The sequence below is a fragment of the Leptidea sinapis genome, chromosome 8 (assembly GCF_905404315.1).
Source record: "Leptidea sinapis chromosome 8, ilLepSina1.1, whole genome shotgun sequence".
In the NCBI taxonomy this organism is placed as follows: domain Eukaryota; kingdom Metazoa; phylum Arthropoda; class Insecta; order Lepidoptera; family Pieridae; genus Leptidea; species Leptidea sinapis.
Window position 1 is genome coordinate 10,029,104 of NC_066272.1, and position 25,801 is coordinate 10,054,904.

At 33.2% G+C, this 25,801-nt stretch overlaps 1 protein-coding gene across 1 annotated transcript in view; it reads left to right on the plus strand.

The window, feature by feature from the left end:
* Positions 1 to 24,505, plus strand: part of LOC126965605 (protein unc-80 homolog) — a 52,032-nt gene extending 27,527 nt beyond the window's left edge. Inside the window, exons 24-31 of the mRNA XM_050809261.1 lie at positions 1,694 to 1,788; positions 17,046 to 17,236; positions 22,178 to 22,298; positions 22,391 to 22,464; positions 22,721 to 22,856; positions 24,085 to 24,259; positions 24,356 to 24,394; positions 24,453 to 24,505. Of these exons, the coding sequence (XP_050665218.1) occupies positions 1,694 to 1,788; positions 17,046 to 17,236; positions 22,178 to 22,298; positions 22,391 to 22,464; positions 22,721 to 22,856; positions 24,085 to 24,259; positions 24,356 to 24,394; positions 24,453 to 24,465 (844 nt within the window). The 3' untranslated portion in view covers positions 24,466 to 24,505. The remainder of the gene's footprint in view (positions 1 to 1,693; positions 1,789 to 17,045; positions 17,237 to 22,177; positions 22,299 to 22,390; positions 22,465 to 22,720; positions 22,857 to 24,084; positions 24,260 to 24,355; positions 24,395 to 24,452) is intronic.
* Positions 24,506 to 25,801: the final 1,296 nt, after the last annotated feature.

The window sequence follows — 25,801 nt, forward strand, 5'->3', positions numbered from 1 at the left end:
GCCTGGGTTTAAACAGTATGAATATAGTATATTGTTATCTCAAGCATTACAAGCGAGCTTCCACCTTACCATGGGCCACCTGATGTGTTTATCCGCCTCACACACTTTATTAACACCAGAGCTGCAGAGGGATCATAGGAGCGCTGCTAACTGTTTATTTATTTTATTTATTAGATTTTTTTGGCACCACATTAACAAAATATAACTTAAATACTAACATACATAATAATATCGTTTGGTGAAAATGGCGGCCTTATCACTATATAGTGATCTCTTCCAGGCAACCATTTGTAATACAATGAAAGAGAACCACTGTAAGAGAGGTGTCAAAAATATATACACATAATATATACTATACTAAAATATAGATAAATATATAAGAGAGTAAAATAATTCGTAAGTAAGAAATAGAAACATAGTTGTTCTTTATTTGAAAGTACAGTAAAGTGTGATCCCTTCCTTCACATTGAAGTAGATAGATAAGTCTTCTATATTTATATTATTTTATTCATTATGTTTTTCTTATAACATATTGTATTATACTAAATATTAGGCCGAAGGCCGACCGCCCTCCTTTTAATTCATTTCATGTTCTCACCTATCTCCCATTTTCCATTGCTTTTCATTCGCGTCATTTCAATTTTAAATAATTTTTTATTCTACCGTTACGATGAACCACATAACAATGAGCTTATATGTGTGAATAAAACTCCTTCTTAAGAGAAAAAGTCAACGTCGTAACGTAACGTCCTAGATATATCGCGCCTGGAAGTTCATTCCATGGGTTGGTTATACGTGGAAGAACGCTCGCGCATACCACACTAGAACAACGCCATATATCTATGATTTGAGTGTGATAATTAAATTTTTGGCATGAAGTGAAGTGGTGGAGTTCCACCAGCGGCAGGATCAGTACAAAAAATGTTCTATAACCATGGGGTCCACGTGATTGTGAGTGATCACCTCTGCCTATTATATAAATAAGAGCAAATCGCCTTGACGACGATCGCAAAGAACCACTTTCGCTATAGTTTTGTTTTATTGAGCAGGTCAGAAATATTTAAGAACTGTACTCAGATCAAATTTGAAATGACTTATAAAAATACGGCTATCCGCCATGTTGCGTGAAACAAACAGAAAGAAAAATTATTTATTCGATTTAGTCAATTATGAATGTCAAAGATTTTACCACGCATAATTCCAAACGAATCCCGTTTGTATATTTCGTTACTACCCTTGCCGACATTGTCGCCGTCACATAAACGTTTAGCAACATTTCGTATTAAATGGTATTAATTTTTACAAAATCTTTATTACTGATGTTTACCCGTACTTCATCGTACAGTTTTTCAAAATGAATTAAAATTATTAATTGTGAACATAATTTGAAGAGCGAATGTGGTTCGAAGAATTCTTAAAGGATTGGTCAGATCGAAATAATTACCAAAAATAAGAGAGATTGTATAAATGGGTTGACGAGAGTGGTTGAAGCCAGCTAAGTAAGGACCGTGGCAGAGTCTCCGTCTGCTAACTCCTCAGGGAGACAAGTTTCATCATATATGTATGTTTGTACATCGGTATATTAGACTAAAACAATAATTGTTTTGTTTATTTATTAGATATCGTCTCTTTTATGCAAATATTTCTAGCTCTCTTGTTTGATACAAAATACATAGCTGATATCAATTTAAAGGGCAAGGAAAAGAGTAGAAGATAGACTGAACAGGTTCGGCTTGAGGAAGATGGGAAAGAAGAGAGACGGAAGTATTGAAGAGACTCCCGGAGGACGTAAGTTGTTGAGAATCTAATAATTTTATTTGTTTTATTTTTGTAAATCTAATCTATATATATGTAAATATATTTTAATATGTTGTGTAATGGATAATTTTTTTAAATAATAATACTATTGACACACTATTACACAAATTATCTTGCCCGAAACTACACAGAGCCTGTAAGTATGGGTATAAGACAACGATATATTTAACATAATATACCTAAAACTACTGGCAAAGTCCTCGCACACCTGGTTTATGCCACAAGACAAATGTCGCCCTACATTTTGTTTTGAGCGGAATTTCAGGCTAAATATCAGCAACAAGGAAGACTACTGTGACACCACGGTAAACCTAGATAGTCATACTATAAAGTGGTACACGGATGGCTCCAGGACTCAAACTGGTACCAGTGTTGGAGTTGTCGGCCCAGCAATCAATTATCATGAAGCCTTAGGCAAAGCAGCAACTATATACCAGGCGGAAGTATATTCACTAGACAGGTGCTTACAAAAAACCTTGACAGGAATTACCAGTCAAGGAATATTGCCATAATGTCAGATAGCCAAGCAGCTCCCAAGGCACTGACATCCTACACATTAACTTCACGGTTAGTGTGGGAATGCAGAAGAAAACTGGATATTCTCTGCCAGAGAAATAAAATTACCCTGGCTTGGATACCGGGGCACAAAGTAATAGCAGGTTATGAGAATGCTGACCAGCTAGCTAAGAATGGTGCCTCATCCCCCTTCATAGGCCCTGAACCCTTTTGTGGAGCCGATGAATCTCTCATCCGCAATATCCTAAGGAAGCAAGAAATGCTGGAGGTAGCCAGCTACTGGTCCTCGTTACCAGGCCATCGGCAAGCTAAGCTCCTATCAACGTAAGCGTGCCAAAAAATGCATAGGCTTGGACAGAACACAACTGAGAGCCCTAACAGGGTTCCTATCCGGCCATTGCAAGCTAAATGGGCACCTAGCCAGAATGGGTCTCAGTGAATCAAACCTGTGCTGATTCTGCTGCGAAGCCACTGAAGACCCCATACACATTCTTCTGGAATGCGGAGCCATTGCTAGAATCAGGCTGGGGTGTCTTAAAATCCTACGCCTTCGAAAAGTAATTGGTCTCGAGGATATAATTTTAATCTCGGCACAGTAAAACGTATCCTAGTTAGTAGCCTCGATTCTCCTCCTTAACTTTTAAGTTTGAGAACAGGCTAGTAGTAGGGATTCGCCGGTTCTGGCTCACAGTAGTAGGGATTCGCAGGTTCTGGCTCCTCGATTCTGGCTCACTTGCTCGTGATGCCTACTAAAAAAAAAAAAAAAAAGAAGTTTGGTGTCAAACTGGGGGTTTTGATGTATTTCCGAGCGATTGCGCTGATCCGTTTTTCGATATCTCTTATAGTTTCAAAGTTAGCATTTTAAATTAAACAGATCCATAATCATTAATAATCACTGGTCATTTAGCTAATGATTGGTGAGCGACTCAATGTCTAAATTTCCATGAACGTGATACAGGTAATTTACTAATTACCTCTATCACATTCGTTACTACGATTAAAAAGACAGTTTCTGTATTTATTATTTATTTTTAAAACATGATTTAAATAAAGTATATAATAAAACATCATTGCAGATTGTATCATTTTCAAAATATTTGATGAAATCATTCAAACTCTTCTTATTAAACTTAAAGTATAGATACATTATACAGTACTCGCCACACACTGCGGTATATTCATTCTGTACTCTTGCAGTATTGTAGTTATACATTCTGCAATTCCTTTGTAAAAACATCAGCTGGAATCCCTGAGGTGGACGACCATATGAATCGAAGTATTGTCCAATACCCTGCTCATCAATGTGTATTGCAACCCAGTGAGTGCCTGGCTTATTATCACTATCTAAATTGCTGACAATATAACAGGGCGTTACAACATATATCGGCAATCGGTTTGCCGCGTAAACATTATTTTTAATACTGGGATCGATTTTGTTCAAATAATTCTGTATCTCGATTGTATTCATATTAGTTGAGAACAGGGTCTTGTCAGTTGCGAGGATTGAATAGTTATGTGGATCATAATAACATAAGCACTCAATAAATAAGGCTTTAATGTATCTTATTCATGTATTTAAAACTTATATGGTTACAATAAAACAAAATATCATTACAAGCGATTCAAATATAAATCTATGAACATTTGATGAAATTATATTTTCATCAATTTTATTATAATATAAAAGCTGATTGAAAACGAACTTTGTACCTACATACTTACGTAGTCATTAGTACAATCTGGAAATGTTGACTCCATTAAACTATCAATAATTGAACTTATCATTTAAGTGCCATTATGTTTCACCATAATAAAACAAAATATCATTTTATATACATATTTTTATTATATAAATTTATAAGGTAATCTAGTATTTAATCAACATAAAAAATACACAAGGATACAAACGATTCAAACATTAATTATTATATTCTAACTGCTGTAATCTACAGAAATATTACGATTTTTATCAATTTCAATAACATTATCGAATTCCGCATAAACAATACAGTTAATTGTTTGTGTAAGAGCTGATTCAAAACGAACTTCTAATCTTACACTACCATGTTTTATAAGATTCCAATGACTTGAAGAATTTGCTGATAAATCGGGTGTTAAGTCGAAGGCTAGCAAGCAAAACCCTTTGGCATATTGCTCTCTTGATACTCCATTGCCTTCATTTAGGAAATGTATACCTGTTCCTGAGAATAACGTATGATAGACCGTAGTAAAAATATTATTGTCAAACGATGGCTGTAAGGCTTTTGAAGGTATCTGTTGTCCATCTATGTATAAACAAAATGTATTAATATCATAATTTTCGAAATTGAATGGGTTTTTTGTGAGACTACCATTAAAGGATGCATTATTTACAAAACCGACTATACACCTTTTGGGTATTTGACCAAGGAATATGTTATCAAGGGTTTTCCCCTGAATGCCTGATGGTATAGTTAAAACTTTGACTTCTGCTCGCGTGATTGGATATTTTGCTGTGGTAGATGATAAAACTTTTTGATGTGCAAGTAGCACAGTTGGGTTGATTCGTGCTCTTCGAATAATAAGAGTTGCATCTGTAATAGACACTTTAAATTTATGGTCAGTTGATGAAGCCATGAGATTGAAATTTTCTCTAGAACGAACTAACTTTACGCACATGTCAACGCCATTAATCAAAAATTTTTCTTGGTTGAATAAATCTCCATGTAAATGTCCTATCATTTCTATTTCTTTGCTTTCACTAGCCAATTCTTGTCTTCTAATAAATCCTTTATTTTGTTCATCAGTTGCATCCATTTTTCCAGCTGTATCTTCATACCATAGACCACAAGTGAGATGAGATTCTTTTGCAGCAGGTGCATAATTCAATAGAGTTTCAATATAAGCTCGATATGCATATGTATTATTCGGTGGCGATACAAGTTTTTGATTTAAATATACATCAAGTTGACTGAAAAGTGTATGTAACCAATTATTAACTGGGGCCACAACTGTCGGTACTGTCAGTTTTGTATAATCTTGATTCAAAACTTTAGCTTTTATATGGAGTAAAGTATGGGATAAATCCACATAGTCATCACCTGCCCCAGGTACTTGAAATTCTATTGGTCCATCATCAGCAAGTGATGAAATGGGCTTATAATGAATCCATAGTCCACTTTCAATGCTAGTTTGAGTTGATGGTAATGCAAATAAATCCAATTCGGACTTAATGCATTCACAAGACTGACTATGTAAAAATGACATATTTAATCAGTAAATATATCTTTGATTTGTTTTTGATTCAATTTTAATTTCTTAATAGCTTTCGCTTTCGCAGTCAATGATGGAATGATCGCAGAACGACGTTTTCGTTTTGTTATATACCCAGATCCAAACATGTTGATATTATCTATTTTAGCATCAGCTTTTCGTTTCAAATTTGAGCTGACTTCTTTTAGACGAGTTTTTATTGAATCTTCCATGGGGCGTGCATTAACCATATCTGATAATATACCTACACCGGTACTTAATGCTTCTTTACCAATAGTTCGAACACCACTAGACAGTAGTGGTAAAATAGATCTAAACAGCCCCCCAAGAAAACTTCCGATTCCATGACCTCTTTGATACGGTGCTCCTTTATAAATAACTCCGATACCCGATCCGGCCTGGTGAGTATAATAGTGTTCATATGGACATGAAATATTATCACGTTTGCCGTACATTATAATTTTTGAAAGTGGAGTTTAATGCACACTGTTCCAAATTGGAATGGTATCTTTTGACCGGTGCTTGTTCTTATATCTATTTCAATTGTATCAAATTCTCTACGCATCACAGGTAGGTAATGGGGAGGAGAGAAAACGTGCATTTTGTACGCTCCATATATGTATTTTGAGGGATCCAATGGTATTATTCGTAAAAGGGGTGTCATAACATCTCCAACGATTTGAGGCTCCACTATGTCACAATAAACAAATAATTGAGACGGTAAACCCAAATGCAAATTAGCTGGACACTTTCCAAAATTTTTTTCAACGAGGTTCCTGTTTGGTTCGAACCCTAGTTGAAGACATAATTTAGGTGATAGAGTTACAGATTTTATGGATTCATCCGTTATCGTAGCAACTACAATCCTTGAAACCTCATCGCATTTAAATTTAATTTTTTCTCGAGTGTTATTCAGTGCCATCAAAATATGATTTATGTTATCGTAATTTGTGGCTGGAATATGTGTCTTGTAATAAACATATGACGGTTTACTTTCATCGGGTACTTTCATCAACTTTGTTATATAAATAATGTTTTCATGTTCTTGAACGGTGAACATAGTGCATGGGTACTGAAATTCTACTACTCCAACCCTCCATTCACCTTCTAGTATTGTTGGTTTTGGCAGTTTCGTAGAAAATAATGTTGTTGTATTATCAGGAAAATAATCCATAGAACTATTGCTTAGTAAAGTTAAATAAAAACTATCTTTATTCATATTTTTTTCAAAGTAGAAGCTAATATCCAGCTATTAAATTTATTTGGATAACCTCTCCACTTCACCAACAATTCTTTTCTGTTACCGGTATATCGAGAGCGTATTATTTTATCTATTTTGTATTTAGTAGTGGGGTCGAATATGATTTTTTGTAACTCTTTTTCATAAAAAGTACCAACTATCTCTTCGCCTTCTAAATCCTTTAAAGTAAATACTACAAACGGAGATCGGTGTATTATGGTAGATACGATGAATATTTCGTCACTCCAATTTGATTCATATCCTTTTTGGAAAATATGTTTATGTTTTGTTATTCTAACATAATCTCCAACGTGAATTCTTGGATTCACCATACTAATTGATGTTTTTATCTTACTTTCTCTATCATATAAATTTTGCCATACACTCATTATATTTGTATTATTAACATCACATGGACACATTTTTATACTAGAATGAAAACTATGATTATATGAATGCACTAGATCTTGTAAAACATCAATGTATTTATGAGTATTTTTGTGTGTAAAATAGCGCCACATTTTCGTTTTAAGAGTTCTCTGAAATCTTTCGACAATACTTGCTTTAATATCTGGATTATTGGTTGTATAATAATTTATGTTTTTTAATTTAAAATATTTTTGTACATATTTGGAAACAAATTCAGTTCCTTTGTCAGACTGTATATGTGTAGGTGTAGTATTAGCTTCAGCAAAAATACTTTCAAAGCATTCCTTAACTGTTTCAGAGTTTTTCTTTTTCATTGCTCGAACATACGCATATTTACTAAAGACATCAATAACACAAAGTATGTATTTGAAACCATCATTATATTCAGAATAAGATCTCATATCACTTAAATCGGCCTGCCATAACTCATTAATATTAGACAAAATATATCTGTTACGAGAAAATTTTCTTTGAACAGGTTTATGTAAAGTATATGTTTCTTGTGATTGTAACCACTTTAAGACACTATTTCTGTCCATTTTACCCTTCATTGCTTTTGACAATTTATCAATAGTGCTGTAGCCAGCAGGATGTGATGCATCATAATAAATTTTATTTATTTCTAATATGGGGTCCATTTTTCCCAGTCCGATCTTTTTTTTAGTTTCCCTGTGTACTTATTACTTGTTGGTGTAGAAAATTCCTCGTCAGGTACTGATTTAGATTCAACCTCTTTTAATTGCAAATGGTTTATAAAATCCACTCGCTTTGGGTTCCCGATATAAGTGAGTGGTACTTTTATTTCCTTTAAAGTTGTTGCGAATTTTTCCCAACCTATAGGTTCACTTTTCTGAAGAGCTCTCAAGGTATCACTCACCAAGTCCACAATATTACTCCCAGGTATTTTTTCATTATCTATAATCACGGTACCAGATTCATCCCAGCTTATTTTATTTTTATTCAAGGAAATCAAATTTAGTAAAAGTTCACCTTTTTTAGCATATGTTTTCGGTATTAGTTTCAGTATTTCAGAGCTCGTGTATATTTCCCCAATATTTTTGTTAACCTCCACTGATGTTTGAGAAGGAACTACATTTATTTTATTCACATCATGATTTATATAATCAGTATCGATTTCATTATGACCTTGATTAAAACCAATATATGAATCATTATCATTTATAAGTGGTATGTGGTATGGTTGTCGATCCTCTTTGACGAAGTTTAGATATCTTTGAAGGGTTTGCAAATATAAAATACATTTCTTTCGATCTTCTATATCACTGCTTAAGATATTTTGCATATCAGTATCTAATCGAGATCTTGGCGTATCATTTTCTTTGTGTTGTTTTAACTTCTCCAATAATGATGGTTCAATAAGTAACATTTTTTTAGCATTATCCATTTTCTTAAATAAATGAATTAATCAACTCACTTAGAATAGAACCCAATATTATCGGTAGAAATGAACCTCCTTTTTGTACAATTATATTTTTTCTAATTTTATTCGTACCTTTTCTTACCAATTTTCGAAGAATATTTTTATATTTCTTTAATTTAGATTTTTCTTTCTCGGCCAATTCAACGTTACCCCGCAGTACGTTATGAATACATTCACAAATGTAATTTATTTCTGTTTTATTACATGATTTTAATAAAGCTTTTTGATATTTTGGCTTCAGTTTATGTAGAGCAATTAACAAATCTTTATGCGTCTTTAAACGTCTATGCATCATTTATAAATGATCGAAATTTCTTGATTCTTACCATATTTAAACCCTTTTGTGGGTACATAAACAGTGCAATATCCATCGGATGGAAATATCTTTGTCTTAACGCGACACAATTCATTTGTTTCTTGTTTCAAATCAATCATTAAATAACCATGAGCTTCATTGGTAGCATCTCTGTAAGAATCTTCCAAATATTTCGGATTTTCAGGGAATACTTGACGAGATAAGTATCGAATTTGGGTTTTATCTCGAGGATTTTTGAAATATATTATATAACTTGAGTTGAGTGATATATCTCTTTGTCCTTTACCTTGATGAAACAAATTTTGAGATAAATAAAACACACTTAAGTTTCTATGATGACTTCCTTTCGTGAATATATCAACAATACGACCATCTGATTCCCTCATCAGGTCATCAATTATTACAAGTTGAGGATTTTTTCCGTCAAACATAGATAAATCAGGTAAACCTTGAAGATAATTAATGTGGTTGAGATTATATAAAGGCTGCATTTCATCAAAGCACCAGGTGATTTGGATAAAATTTGCATCACAGATATCATTCAAAAATTTTATAAAATTATTTACGAAAACTGATTTTCCACATCCACTTGGACCAGCAACTATTGCAGTGAATGGATGATTGAAATGATGCATTATCTACTACGTCTATGTGTGTTAAGGTTTAGTATAGTAATGAAACAATCTGTTATTAAACCACCATTTATTTAAACAGAAAAATCTATAATTGAAACAATATACAGTACATCATGTTTTACTCCGCAACTTATACATCTAAATACAATAATCTCTCATTTGGTTTTTTAAAACTATAATAATTTATTCTTAAAATTTAATATAATATTTATTCTATTTTATGATGACCCCAAGCTAAGGTATCAATATTATTTGGTAAAATGTACCGTTTGGTATCATTAAATGACAGACTAGATTTATTTATTCTTTGAGTAAAAATATTATGCTTTATTGACTTAAATCTAAGCATTGAACAATATTCGTTCTTATTTTCAAATAAGCAAGTCTTATAATTTTCCATTTTCATATTCTTAGTAACACTTTTATTAACCCCCTTAGCTTTAGCTGTGAATTTTCCCTCAACATCTAATGCATACATTTTAGATCTAAGTCCTACAAATTCATTAAATATGTTACCATTGTTTTCATCTTTAAAGTAGCCTAACTTCTTTTTATTGAGTTTTGGATAGCCAAATATATTTTTTTCTGTATAGTCAGAGGTATCGAAACGCAAATGTAAATCAGGTTTTATATCTCTGTAAAAATCATCTGTAAAAATTTGATATATTAAACTATCAGTATCTGTGTACAATAATTTTAATTTGTTTTGAAACTTTTTAAACATATAGTTATAGTGAAAGTCGTACATTAGAGTTTTAGAAATATCCAATATACAAAATCCCAAATAAATCGGTTTATTATGGAACAATTTCGTCTTTCGTAATTGAACTGCAACCAAATTTTCATTAAAAATAGATAAACTATGGAATTCTGGCTTAGCAATTAAATCTTGTGCGCCTAGAATTTTACCCTGATTTTCCCAATGACTCAATAATTTTACATTTACTCTTTTTTCGATATTTTCCATTGTTTTTCCAAACACTGAGTTATTCATTAATTTATAAAAATCTTTTTCGAAATCAGATGTGGCTAGTTTACGCATGCTTGTATTTAAATCTATATAATATTGTAACCATGCGCATTGTTTGAATTTTAAAATTCTATGAATTTTTTGTAATTTTAAACCCATTGTCAGACATTGCTTTAAATTTCTGTAGTGAATCACATATTTAATTTTATTACGAAGGTTTGGAACTAATTTTATGTCTTTTGTATTACCAATACATATATTCTCGGGACATAAGGGTAGGTCAGAATGTAAATCATGCAGTTCAATAGGATATTCTAGATCTACTTCCAAAATAAAACCATATTCATAATCATCAGGGACATCAAAATTAGTTGTGACATCTACCCACTCAAAACCTCCTGTAGGAAGGAATTGAGACATGGCCCATCCGTAAAGGTTATTAGCATCAAGATAAGCTAAAAATGAGTTTGGTGTGTCTTTATCATATTCTCGCATATATTTGTTATTAGCTTTGGCATAACGATTGCTACATTGAGATACACCTCCTCGAATGCCCGATCTAATAAAAGCTATTTGTTCAAAGTCTTGAAGTAATTCTAATTTAATTTTTGTGCATTTTAACATAGCATCCCAACTTAACCCAGGTGCTGTATAATAATGAGCTGGATCTAGACCATATGTTTGCAAACATAAGGCTCGGAAATTTTCAAACACATCTGTTAAAAGTAAAACATCGGTTTTAAGATATAAATCAGAATAATCTGACATATTTTGACAATGAAAGTGTTGCCAAACATCCTTGGCATGTTCATAATCTTCATCGGAAATATGTGTGTCGGTTAATGTATTGTAAAATTTATCGCGACTAGGGAGTGCTGAAAGTTTTAAGGAATCATGTGATGACATAAATTCATATGGATAAATTCCTTTTTTTCTAAGACGTAAAAAATCATTATTATTTGGAAAATTATATTTTAATGTTTGAAATTGTTCTTCCTTCAAATTTTGAACAAGTTTGTCTAAACTACAAGGTAAAAATTTAAACGAATCAACGAATCTCAATTGAATTTTATGATTATTTAATTTTATCGTTTTTGTGAAAGAAATGTACTTTTCTTTCGTTTGTGGAATAATATCAATTTCCCCTTCAATAGAATTTAATGCATGAACAATAAAATGAGAGTCATATTGACTAAGATTGTGTAAAAAAACTGGAATGTGATAGGGGATTCTAAACTTTGTCTTACATACTTCGTGTGCAACTCCTCTAAAATTTCCTGTATGCGAGTCAAAGTATAATGCACATTCACCATTTAAATTAGATTGACATATAAAGCAGTCTTTACATTGTGAAATAATTTCATTATCATTGGAAGTCAAAGGTTTTGGACTTATGACAAAATAATTTTTTGTGCAAATCACTTCTAAATCTTTATACAACTGATTCATAAAGACATGAGTACAATGAGGACCACTATATGTTTCATATTTTGATAAACTATCATCATATGAACATTTAATATAGTACCCAAAACTATAAACTTCGTGTTTGTGAACATTAGTTGTATAAGGTTTTGATGGATCGTTAAAGCATGTCTGAATTGGATTAAGGAAAGCTTCAAAATCCGCGTATATAACAAAGGGTATTTGTAACATCTTATTAAATTTATCAAATTTTAAGACATTGTTTGAAATTGGTTGTTCAAACCAATCTTTTAAAGTTTTTTCTGTATTAGGCAATTCCACTTTAATATGACAACAATCATTCAATTGATGAGCTGATAACTTATCATTTGTTGAGAAGTGTAAAAGACAACCGTCACAGATGTAGATTGCATGTTCATGGTTTGAAATTTGACCACTTACTAAACGCGATAGGTTTTTAATGTAGCAAAAATGATTAATTGTTCCGTGCGAAATAAATAATAAATTGATATGAACAATTTTCCGTGATTTTGTTAAATACAATGGACCAACTAATTCATGTACTTTCTTTTTACAATTGTATTCAAGACCAAAAACATTTACACTTAAATTATTTAACCTTTCTACTTTCTGTATATCTGTCATTTTAACAGGAAACGTAACTCCGTCAAAATTTAATTTATTTGAATATTTACTGTAAGATGAAACTCTCTGAGAGTTCTTAGTAACTGGATATAATGCAGAAAGCAAAGCCCATTTAAAGCATAAATCATCCGAGTTTTGTACATTTATAACACTTTTTTTTAATTTGATTTCTTTAGGTAATTCAATATATGATTTTCCACGTAATGGATTGAATTTGTTTATATTCATGTCTAATGCATTTATTTTCTTAAGACTCCAACCACTATCTTTTTTCTCAAATGTGCTAATTTTAGTCATCAACATATCACATAAGGACGAAAAGAAAAAATTTAAATCCTCACCCTGCATTACAGTATAACTACATGTTTGAAATTCAAATTCATTAGAAATATTTTTTGTTTCTTGAACAAAATTAGCGTGCAGAATAAAATTAACTTTAAAAATTGTAAGCAATCGAACAGATTCCTCAAATAGTGAAATAATTTCATTTTTAATAGAATTCAAAAACATTTCTGGTGTTTCGAATGTTTGTAATTGGTTGGATTTACTCTTTATTTTATATGAGATAATTCTATTACCAAAAGCCGATTCGTGTACTGTGACATTTTTTAAAGTACTATGTAATTGCATTACGTTATTCTTATGGAGGTTACTTCTAAGATGATTTGCATAATATCTTTTCCGTATTAAGATTTGACATAAAGAACAGTTCACCATTTCATCGTTCACACTGGTGAGCCCCGATGATGTGGATGGTTCCCCTTGTCTTCCTCTCTTTGTACTTGTATCATTGTCTTCACTGCCTTGTAATACTGCACTTCTTCTCTTAAAACCTCCTCCACTTTGTAGAACAGGTTGACTACAACATAAGTGAATGATATTAGCCACATTTCATCAATAATATAATACTAAATAATTTACAAAGAAAATAACTCACTTGATCATTTTTTCAACCTCATTACATACAAAGCAGAGTTCCATATCGTTATGTTTAATTTTCCAAATGATGAGAATATAATAATATTATTTGTATAAGAGAATAAATAAACTAATAACTAAACTGAACTAATATTTATGTATTTCTTCATAGCTACCTACTTATTGTTAAAATTATATTTCTTATAATTTTCTGTTTCTAAAATTTTCTTCGTAACATTGTATAAAATCTTTTTTATGTCCTTATAACTTTCATTATTGTCGATTGTATAATATTTTAATCTATAATCAGCGTATTTCCATTGTTCTTGTGCAGGCGTGTTTTTTATTTTATTGAGATCATAGATTTCTATTTTAACCAAATGTGATGCATTTCTTCCGTCATCTGCATTAGTTGTAATGTAAATACTTCCATTCTCATGTGCTCTGGATATTGATGATGATATTTTCTTTTGTTTTGTTTTTTTCACTTCGAATAATGCATCTATATTTTCATTTGAGCTGGCCCTCTTCAAGGATTTAAGTTGAGGAACTTTTAATGAATCCTGACTATCTTCAGATAATGGATAGTAAAATGTTTTATATGTAGTTTCTTCCATTGTTGGGTTGAATGCATTCTACAACAACAATAAGACTGCTTTAGAATAGTATTATACATACATATCTTAATATAACAAATGATATTACTTTTTAATTTCAAAGTGAATAATAGATAAAACTTACCTCCATTGCAGCAAATCACTCAACAATTACACAACACACAAAATATATAATAATTTGACTGAATACGCCACTTCAATGATTATTTTTCTGAACAGTTCTAGCATTTTATACTAAAATATCGTAAAAGTAAATTTGTTTATGATTAGTACTGGTTTTTAAATATTGTGGTGAAACATAATGGCACTTAAATGATAAGTTCAATTATTGATAGTTTAATGGAGTCAACATTTCCAGATTGTACTAATGACTACGTAAGTATGTAGGTACAAAGTTCGTTTTCAATCAGCTTTTATATTATAATAAAATTGATGAAAATATAATTTCATCAAATGTTCATAGATTTATATTTGAATCGCTTGTAATGATATTTTGTTTTATTGTAACCATATAAGTTTTAAATACATGAATAAGATACATTAAAGCCTTATTTATTGAGTGCTTATGTTATTATGATCCACATAACTATTCAATCCTCGCAACTGACAAGACCCTGTTCTCAACTAATATGAATACAATCGAGATACAGAATTATTTGAACAAAATCGATCCCAGTATTAAAAATAATGTTTACGCGGCAAACCGATTGCCGATATATGTTGTAACGCCCTGTTATATTGTCAGCAATTTAGATAGTGATAATAAGCCAGGCACTCACTGGGTTGCAATACACATTGATGAGCAGGGTATTGGACAATACTTCGATTCATATGGTCGTCCACCTCAGGGATTCCAGCTGATGTTTTTACAAAGGAATTGCAGAATGTATAACTACAATACTGCAAGAGTACAGAATGAATATACCGCAGTGTGTGGCGAGTACTGTATAATGTATCTATACTTTAAGTTTAATAAGAAGAGTTTGAATGATTTCATCAAATATTTTGAAAATGATACAATCTGCAATGATGTTTTATTATATACTTTATTTAAATCATGTTTTAAAAATAAATAATAAATACAGAAACTGTCTTTTTAATCGTAGTAACGAATGTGATAGAGGTAATTAGTAAATTACCTGTATCACGTTCATGGAAATTTAGACATTGAGTCGCTCACCAATCATTAGCTAAATGACCAGTGATTATTAATGATTATGGATCTGTTTAATTTAAAATGCTAACTTTGAAACTATAAGAGATATCGAAAAACGGATCAGCGCAATCGCTCGGAAATACATCAAAACCCCCAGTTTGACACCAAACTTCTTTTTTTTTTTTTTAGTAGGCATCACGAGCAAGTGAGCCAGAATCGAGGAGCCAGAACCGGCGAATCCCTACTACTGTGAGCCAGAACCGGCGAATCCCTACTACTCAGGCGCGCTAGCGCAAGAATGGGGCACAATAGATCCTAGGATTTAAGTGCATTGAAATCCCCAAATCATAATAATAATAAACATAATATACATACTTAAACATACATAAATATATGACTCGGAAACAAACATCCATATTCATCACCTAAATGTTTACACCTACCGGGATTAAAACCCGGAAGGTCTGGGTCTTCATTGTCAGATTATTAAGGCACTTGTCTCATCGCCGGCGAGGACGCGACTAATTATAGGCTATTTTTTTGCTTAAATAATGTTTACAGCTAGGTTTCCTCGAGCGAAAATAAATACAACATAAGGAAACATAAACGACAAATACTTTCAAGTAAAATTCCCTGAATAGATATCCCTTAGCCTCCACGCTGATCCATTTTAGACCTAACAATTTGAATTTACGTATTCAAAAACAACATTTTACATAAATTATCATTATCTGGTGCCATCTCAAAATAGTCTGCAGTAAAAAAGATTGGTAAAACCTGAAACTTCTTGAGCTCTTAGCTGTTAACTTTTGGTTTTAATTATTTACGGCCGTTCCCAATATACTATCTACAGATAGTGATAACTACTACCTTCTACTGCCAGTAATTAGCTGTCAATAATCTGAAGCTGTCCCAATATACCCGATGAGTCATTCTTATCGCCTTATATTGGGACACGCGAATTGCAATTTCCATACAAACCTCCATCGCTGGTAAGCTACACGTCGTCCCATTGACAGACAGCGTGTACGGATAAGGTGAGTTACCGTCGAGTCATCGATAGTTAAAAGGCATAAAAAGGCATAAAAGGCATTTATTTTCTCAAAATTGGTTCTTTTAGAATTCTTTTTGATGTCATTTCTAATAAACTAGATACTACTACCGCTTCGGAAACAATTGGCGCTCTGAGAGAGAAGAAGCGGCGCAAGAAACTCTCCCAGCATTCTTTTTTTGCGCTCTTTTCAATAAAAATATACAATATTGTACAATCATTTCTATCGCTATAAAATAATCACAATCTAGTCCCAGGCTGTCCGATCATTTAGATATTCAGCAGTGGAGTAATAGAATTTACGACAGAGCCATTTTTTTTATAAAACATTTAAATTTATTTATAGATAATGCCTGAACAGTGGCTGGGACTTTATTATAGAAGTGTATACATTTACCCTTAAAGCTATTATGTATCTTATGAAGCCTACTAGAATTAGTTACAAGCAGTCCCTTATTTCTAGTGTTATAATAATGAAAATCACTATTAAGAGCAAAATACCATTTTTATCTCAAGTAGGCCGCAACCGGAGACAGACTGAATATTGGAAACCGCCGTTAGACTACCACGATATTCGGAATCTTACCATTATAAAATTTAACGTTCAAATTGACAGATATGTCGCGTAGGGGTTCAGCTGAAGGTGGTTTCGGTGGCGGTGATTCAGAAGTGGTTGTACTGAAGAGACGCCGGCTGGTGGCCGCCGCACCACTGTACGCTGGCCTCGTGAGGTTCAGCTTCATACTGGATGCGACACAGCCTGGCACCACACCAGACGCTCTCTTCATGGCGGCGCTTCTAGATCTGGTAACAGTATTTCCACTGTATATAGACAAACTATATAATAATTTTAATTGATTTGATAATTATAAATGAAAACGTTATCTGTATAAATAAAACTCGAAAACATACTTTATATAGTACATAGTGGTAGCACATAGTTTATTTTGTTTTTTCTCAGTGCACTATAAGAGAGAGAGAGAGAGAAGACAGCATTCAGATGGATTATAGAATTAGTTGCGTACAACCAGATTTTTTTTTTAACTACAATATAGTTATAGCTTACAATATAATAACACACACTTAAACTTTAGGAAGATTATCTGTGTGTGAAGCCGCTTAAAATTAAATTACATAATATTTAAAAAGAAAAGAACAATTATTTTCAATTAATACAGTTATTACGAAATGTTATTTTAAAGAAAGTAGTATAGAAATCAATAAAATGCAAAATAAAAAATAAAAAATAACTATCAACTAAATGTTAGTAATTACAAATTAGTTGTCTACTTAGCTTACCGCAGATAAAATTATATTAATGAAGGATTTTGTAAAAAAGTACTTTTTTAACGATGACTTATATTTATTTTTATTTATATATAAATTTTGAATCTCTAAGGGAGTCTCGTTTAAGTATAGAGGAATGACGTAGTTGTTTGCTCTGGTGCCATATATACTTGTAGATTTAGGTAATTTAAATGAGATGTTTGTTCCTGTAAATTGTCTTAGATGAGGCAGTCTTTGAATTTCTCGAAGGAATTTTGATTCAATTATATCTGACAATATACGGAATTTCACTTTATCAAAGACTTTATAATCTTGCAATGTTTAAATAGTGCAAGGTTCGTATTTTCTTTGTGTTTATAAAAATAATTTGGAACGATAGTTTTAAGAATTCTTTTTTGTAATTTGTATTATGATGATTAGTTCAAGAAGAAATAGTCCCTCGAAATCTGGCTAAATATGATTCTCCTTTTCGATGAAAAAAAAGCCCGCTGAGTTTGTTGCGCCCATTCTTCTCAGGTCTAAGGCATTCGTTTTGGAATGGGTGGTAGTTTTTGACTTTCAATAAGTGATATCACATCCTATTTGAATAAAAATATTTGAATTTGAATTCATATAATAGTCAAATGACAAAAACACTGACTGCCAGCCAGACACCAGAAAATAAAAAAGATTTTTTGAAAAGTGCCCACTCAACTAAGACTACAAGAAGTCATCTCTCATGTGATATAACTATATATGTGCATCATTCATGTGATATTACTATATACGTGCATAAGTCTTAAACAACGACAAAACACCGACTGCCAGCCAGACACCAGAAAAGAAAAAAGATTTTTTGAAAAGCACCCACTAAACTAAGACTACAAGATGTCATCTCTCATGTGATATAACTATATATGTGCATCATTCATGTGATATTACTATATACGTGCATAAGTCTTAAACAACGACAAAACACCGACTGCCAGCCAGACACCAGAAAAGAAAAAAGATTTTCTGAAAAGCACCCACTAAACTAAGACTACAAGATGTCATCTCTCATGTGATATAACTATATATGTGCATCATTCATGTGATATTACTATATACGTGCATAAGTCTTAAACAACGACAAAACACCGACTGCCAGCCAGACACCAGAAAAGAAAAAAGATTTTCTGAAAAGCACCCACTAAACTAAGACTACAAGAAGTCATCTCTCATGTGATATAACTATATATGTGCATCATTCATGTGATATTACTATATACGTGCATAAGTCTTAAACAACGACATAACACCGACTGCCAGCCAGACACCAGAAAAGAAAAAAGATTTTCTGAAAAGCACCCACTAAACTAAGACTACAAGATGTCATCTCTCATGTGATATAACTATATATGTGCATCATTCATGTGATATTACTATATACGTGCATAAGTCTTAAACAACGACAAAACACCGACTGCCAGCCAGACACCAGAAAAGAAAAAAGATTTTCTGAAAAGCACCCACTAAACTAAGACTACAAGATGTCATCTCTCATGTGATATAACTATATATGTGCATCATTCATGTGATATTACTATATACGTGCATAAGTCTTAAACAACGACAAAACACCGACTGCCAGCCAGACACCAGAAAAGAAAAAAGATTTTCTGAAAAGCACCCACTAAACTAAGACTACAAGAAGTCATCTCTCATGTGATATAACTATATATGTGCATCATTCATGTGATATTACTATATACGTGCATAAGTCTTAAACAACGACAAAACACCGACTGCCAGCCAGACACCAGAAAAGAAAAAAGATTTTCTGAAAAGCACCTACTAAACTAAGACTACAAGAAGTCATCTCTCATGTGATATAACTATATATGTGCATCATTCATGTAATATTACTATATATGTGCATAAGTCTTAAACAACATTAAAAAAGCATTGCATATTGATTGTCGAAAGTTGAAAAACCTGGCTTCCGGTAATAATTAATGCTAAATAAATAATAATATTGTCAATCTATTATTTATTTCGTACTTAATAACGGATCTCAGTCTGACGACTCCAAGACTGATTACTTAAATTGATATCAATTTGTTTCTATCCAAAAATCTCATAGCGAGCTGCTGTGAGTACGTCATTTCCCGCATGAGCATATATCCATAATCTCCGAAGCAATTTTACGTTAGGCTAATATCCCTTTTTGGACTGGTCAAAAAGGTTTATTCAAAACAAATAATAATTATGTTTACAAAAATAGGTTACTATAAAGGATCAAAGACCTATGTTTTATACACGTCGTATTTTTCTGATTTGGTACAAATTTTTGAATAATAGAGCTTGTTCCCTGGCCATAGAATTAGCTGCGTATAGCCAGATGATGAGTTCAAACAGTCATGGTCACTCGAAATTATAATCTATGACAATAATAATATAGCCTTTTATTCAGATCTCTTAGTACAATGAATTTTTAAACTTATGTAAAGGACTAGCATTAAAATCTTAAACTTTTTAGATATGAATAAATTTAAACTAATACTTGTTGCTTGGTTATCTTTCCTAGATCTATTTGCCAGTCGGCAAAGGCCTCCTCCAACCTTTTCCATTCCTTTCTTTCTTGAGCCACTCTGTTCCATGTGACTCCCGCCACTTGTCTAACGTCAACGAAATTATAATCTGGTTCAGCATAATTCAAATCATTATTAACTCAAAGATGAAATGAACTTCTGGCAAGATTGCGAAAGAACGACATTTACTTTTCTACTCAGGTTCTCAAAAACAGGTTTGTATCATCACTCTCCTATTTTTAGGCTCAGCGAAGCTACTAACAACCAGATAAACTGGATTGATTTATATAATACTAGTTTACTGTCTGTGGCCTGACACACTAAAACCATGTTTGTTTATAATTAGAAAGTAAGATGTGTTGATAAGTTAGTTAAATATTATTAATAGTTAAGTAAATATTGTATTACTTTCATCATTTTAATTTTATAAAAAATGGATCGGCCGTTTATGATAAAGAAATAAGATAACGACATTAAAAAAGAGTTTGAAGCGAGCAATCCAGGACTACAAGAATAGACATTAATTCAGGTGCCATATAGAATTAGTTGCGTACAACCGGATGATGAATTCAAGAAGTTATAGTTACTCGAAGTCATCATCCGGTAAAGTACGCTTCTAATTATTATCAACCCAAAGATGGCACGAACTGCCGGCAAGATAACAGAAATAAAAGAAGAGTTGGAAGCGCCTACACTGAGAATCCAAAAGAAGACAGCATTCAAGGTGGCAAACAGAATTAGTTGTATATACGCAGAAAATGAGTCAACCAGTTATACTCACTCGAAGTCATCATCCGGTAAAGTATGCTTCTAATTATTATCAGCTCAAAGATCACACTAATTACTGACAATAATAATAAGAAAACAAGAAGTAACGTGTCCGAAACGCAAGTGTGTGTGTAGACTGTAGTCTTGTAAGAGACGGCATATGACTAATGTTTTGTGTGTGTGCTAAAAGGAGGGTTACCTATCTTTTGTATTCTCTGTCTATCTATATCACAGTATCTCTCCTAGAGCTGGGAATACATGTCCTCCCAAAAGTTAGCTCCTGTGATGTTGCGAAGTGTTTCATCCTTTCCGTGATATAATTAACATCTGGGGGACTCAGTGAGCCCTATCGTATGTAGATGTTTGTATACACCAGTTATTGTACTGTTTAGTACTCTTACTGGTTTCTGTTTTAAAAGAGCTTCTTAGATTATTTTATCAGCTTCTAGTACTGTTACCAATATATAACTGATGTTTTATAGCATGCAAGCAAGCAAACCTCTAGAATGTTTAATAACACATACACTTGACTTGGATAGACCCAAGCAACTTGTTACTACAGTTAGTGTAAAAGAGTACGATAGAGATTCTTATGTTTTAAAAAATCGACAAGCAGCGAAGAGTGGCCGCAGGGAATGGGAGCAATGGAAGAAGAGATTAGAGAGACACCCCGTCTCTCTAGTTTAGACCGAATAGGTGCCATCATGCATTGGACGATAGAGCGCGGGTTGGCCACAGAGGTTTACTTTTTAAACAGTCTCTCTCTAGTCGCTCCCTTGCACGTGATGTTCCTCGCTTTAATTACCATTATATATTACACAATCTCAAAATTCTATGCCCAAAGATACTAGACAACCTCAGTACATTCCCAGAAGGATATGAGGACCCCAGGGAGCGTTTTCGTTATTTGGTCGAACGGGCCGGCTAACGTAAGTCAACATCGTTTTATGCACAATAATGTCCCTTCTCCTTACTTTACATAAAATTAATCTTTTTCCCATCCCTCAAGAGACAAACACTCATTCCTACGATTTCCTGTACCCTAACTTTACATAGAACGGATCTTTTTGCCATTCCTCAAGAAACAAACACTCTTTCCTACGAATTAGTTTAAGCTATTCAATGTAGTTTCTGATTTTAGCCTCACACCGTCGTGGTCGGTAGAGCGGCTATGCTGCTGGAATGTGCGCATCTGGTTCACAATTGCAACAAGGGGCAATGGCCTTATTGGCTGAAGTCAAACATAGCTATCAAAAATCCAGGTTAATATTAATTAAGTTCATCGTATTAATATATTTTTGTGTGTCTCTCTCTAACAATAGATAATGTTTGTTTTATGTTACATTTTTACCAGTTTCAGTGCCATCTGGATCCTTGCTGCTCAAGAGGCAGCGTTTGGCGGGAAAACTGTTTTATCAATGGGCAGAAGTAAGATTTTCTTTTTTTATTTCTCTTAATATTTATTATAAGTATTTATGGATTAAGCTGTGGTTATTTATGTTGATGTCGACAGACAAAAACGAAGCTTATCTGTTATTGGAAACAACTTTATAGACGTTATTTTTCACTGAAAAAATTATATCAATGTTAAGCAAAATTTGTACGGGTAGTTAGATAATTGTTTTCAATAAAATATTGACTTTTAGTTGTATTATTTTTCTATTTTAAGTAATAATTTTTGCAGGCTATCGGCAATAGGTTGGAGGAAATGTTAGTGGAGGATAAGAAACATTTGGATACCGTTGTCAGCCTTGTGACAGATGCTGACGGCCAGAGGGAGCTGCTGCAGCAAGATGAGGAGGAAGACTTCCTAGATGAAGGTAATATTACTTGAAATACTGTATGTTTTGAATAATCTATTTATCAGGTCTCATCTGGTATTTCTTTTTTATATAAGAGGGGGCAAGGCAATAGGCTCACGTGATGGAGCTCAAATGATGCGTTACCGGCTCTTAAGTTGGGGTTACGCTCTATGCTTGAAGGTCCCTAAGCCATATAGATTCGGAAAAACTGCTGCCGGTAATTGATTCCGCAAAGTAACTGTGCGAGGCAAGAAATTTCTCGGTTGAAGAATGAATTATTATGCGGAATGATCCAACATACAATACTCCACGTATAAGATTTGGAATGGAAAAAATCCTTACGTGGAGTTTAGACTTCGATACGGCATAGGTAATACAAATAGTGGAATGGGTATCAAAAGAAGAGGAAACAATGTAGTTTATACAAAATTTTAGGTGTACTAAAATGTATGGACGATGCAGGTTTCTAACCCGCGTCTCTAGAGACACCTCCAACCGTCTTACACCTAAAGCATAAATTCTGGTCATCTAGAGGGGCTACCCTACAGATAGATGATGGCCTGCTCGATAATTACATATTAATAAATTGACTTGAGGTGTCGCTCTTCTTCTCGCAAGTCTAAGGAATTTATTATTCTAATTTTTATGTGTAACAAAATGTGTGGACAGTGCGGGATTCGAACCTGTGACCCCGTACAGAACTGGGCTTCGAAGATATCATATCTTTTGACAAGGAACAAATACGAATTATGGTAACAGAAGCTCCGGAAGCCGGTGCATGTTGACAATATCTGCCGGGTAGGTAGGTGCCAGTAGGTGAATTTTTAAGGTATGTGTGATGTGGAAAAAAAAATTAGAGACGGTCTGGTCGTGTCGAGAGGATGAGTAGATTGACTCCACAATTTTTCAAGGCAAGTGTGGAAGGAACTATTGGGCAGGGTCGAATTGTGCGTACATTCCTCGTTCAGATCGGAGTATATCTTACCTAAAGGGAGGACTTTGAATGCTACCTTGTACCACGCTGAATGATATTGATCTTAGGTCACTGCATTGATCACCGGCTTTGACATATTGGCTTTCTATACATCAAGTAGGTGGTAAGGCTGGTTAACCATTTCAGCGAAATTCTCCGAAATCATCACAGGCCGTCCCCTCGTCTAACAATTTTTGTTGATTTCCCCCTCCTTATCTTGCCAAGTCGAGCAAAAACGTCATTTTTTCAATGTCGTCAACCTATGTCTTTTAGCAAGTATTCGCCTGCCCGACAAAACGATTGGAGCCGATTGTCCACGTGCGTTGCGAATGGTAGCGTGCGTCCTGCTCTTCGAAATCACAGCGTTCTTGAGAGAAACCTACCAGAATCTTCCAAAATCTTGCCGTTCCTCGCTAAAAGAAAGAGGACCTTGGGACCGTGTATACAGGTACTATAATTGATCGAAATATAAATTATCAATCGCAAGTAGATGCAATCTATATGTTATGTAAATGATTATTTTCTGTTATTATTTTTTGCGAAGGTGGATGATCAAGCGAAGACCTTTATTGTGTAATAATAAGTGAGTTTATTTATTTTAATTTGTTTAGTCCAGTATGAGAGTGCATATTCATGATAAGATTTTTCTTTTAAACAGGGCTCTTAGCAGTCAACACACATTAATGCCAGTCGAGTATGTGGTCTAACGAATAATGCATGTATAAGGCACTTATGTGCATGCACATAGTGGCGATTATTGGTTGAGATTCACATACGAGTGATTTGAGAAGTTGTGCAGTGTTGCGTAGTGTACGTTTTTTTTAAATTGAGCACAATTTTACGGATGAGGACAGACTATTATTTAACCTAAAACCACCGTTGACTGTAAAAATCATAGAAGTAATGACTTATTTCCATATTTGAAATAAATTCTAATTACATTATATCCACTTGCGTTATCCGGCTATAGTGTGTTATAGAAAAGAGGTCCAAAACTCCTTAGTATTAAAAAACCAATCCCTCGTGTAAAGCTAATCGAAAAAATATATGTTCTTAGCAAATATTTACGCATAGCGGCGTTATAAGCTGAATATGAAAGAATATAAAAAGAAATAAAAAAAACTTTTCATTACTTCATTAATTTGGACAATCTTCATTAAATCGAAGTAAAATCTCAATATAGTAAAAGCTTCGTCTGCCTCATCTGTATATCTTACACATTAAATGAACTTTAACCGAAAATATAATATAATAAATAATTAACTGCATGCCAAAGATTAAAAAACCACCCATCACTTAATTAATTTTTGGTATACACGAAATATTTGTAACACAGACTGCTCCTATTTTCGACTAATATTCATCAAATGTTTGCTTTGAGAGGGTAGTTCAAAATTTGCTGCAAAATTGTCAAAATGAAAGTGGTCATTAATAGGATAGTGAATGTAAGTTTGTAATAGAGTAAACAATAGTTAGTTCTGTAGCAGTAATGCTTTGCTACATTGGCATGTATAAAACTAAACATTATAAATCGAATTAGTGGTAAAAATAGCGGCTAAACCATAGCTAATGTGAAGTTTGCGCAAAAGCTTTAGAGAAACAGTAAGATTTGTTGATTTGTGATTTAGGGAAGCGAATCGCCGTTGGAGTATGGCATTATCGAGTATGGGACACTCGCAAGCTTCGGCTCAGAGCCTGCAGTCTATTGCTGGGGTTGAGACTGAGAGGAAAATATCCTTCGTGTTGCACGAGCCCGAGAACGTGTCTGGCGGCAGTAACGTTACGGTAATTATGTTGTTGATGATGAAAACGTAGCCGACCTCTTGATCTAGTTATAGGGAGGAGTAGAATAAATGTAGTAACGAGCAAAGATTTTCTGACGTCATTCCAAGAAACCAAGCTGAAATAATGGTAAAAAAATGATGTAGCATGAAAGTAGATGTTGTGACTTTTGCCGTATTTTGCGGGCACAAAGTTTATCTACAAAACA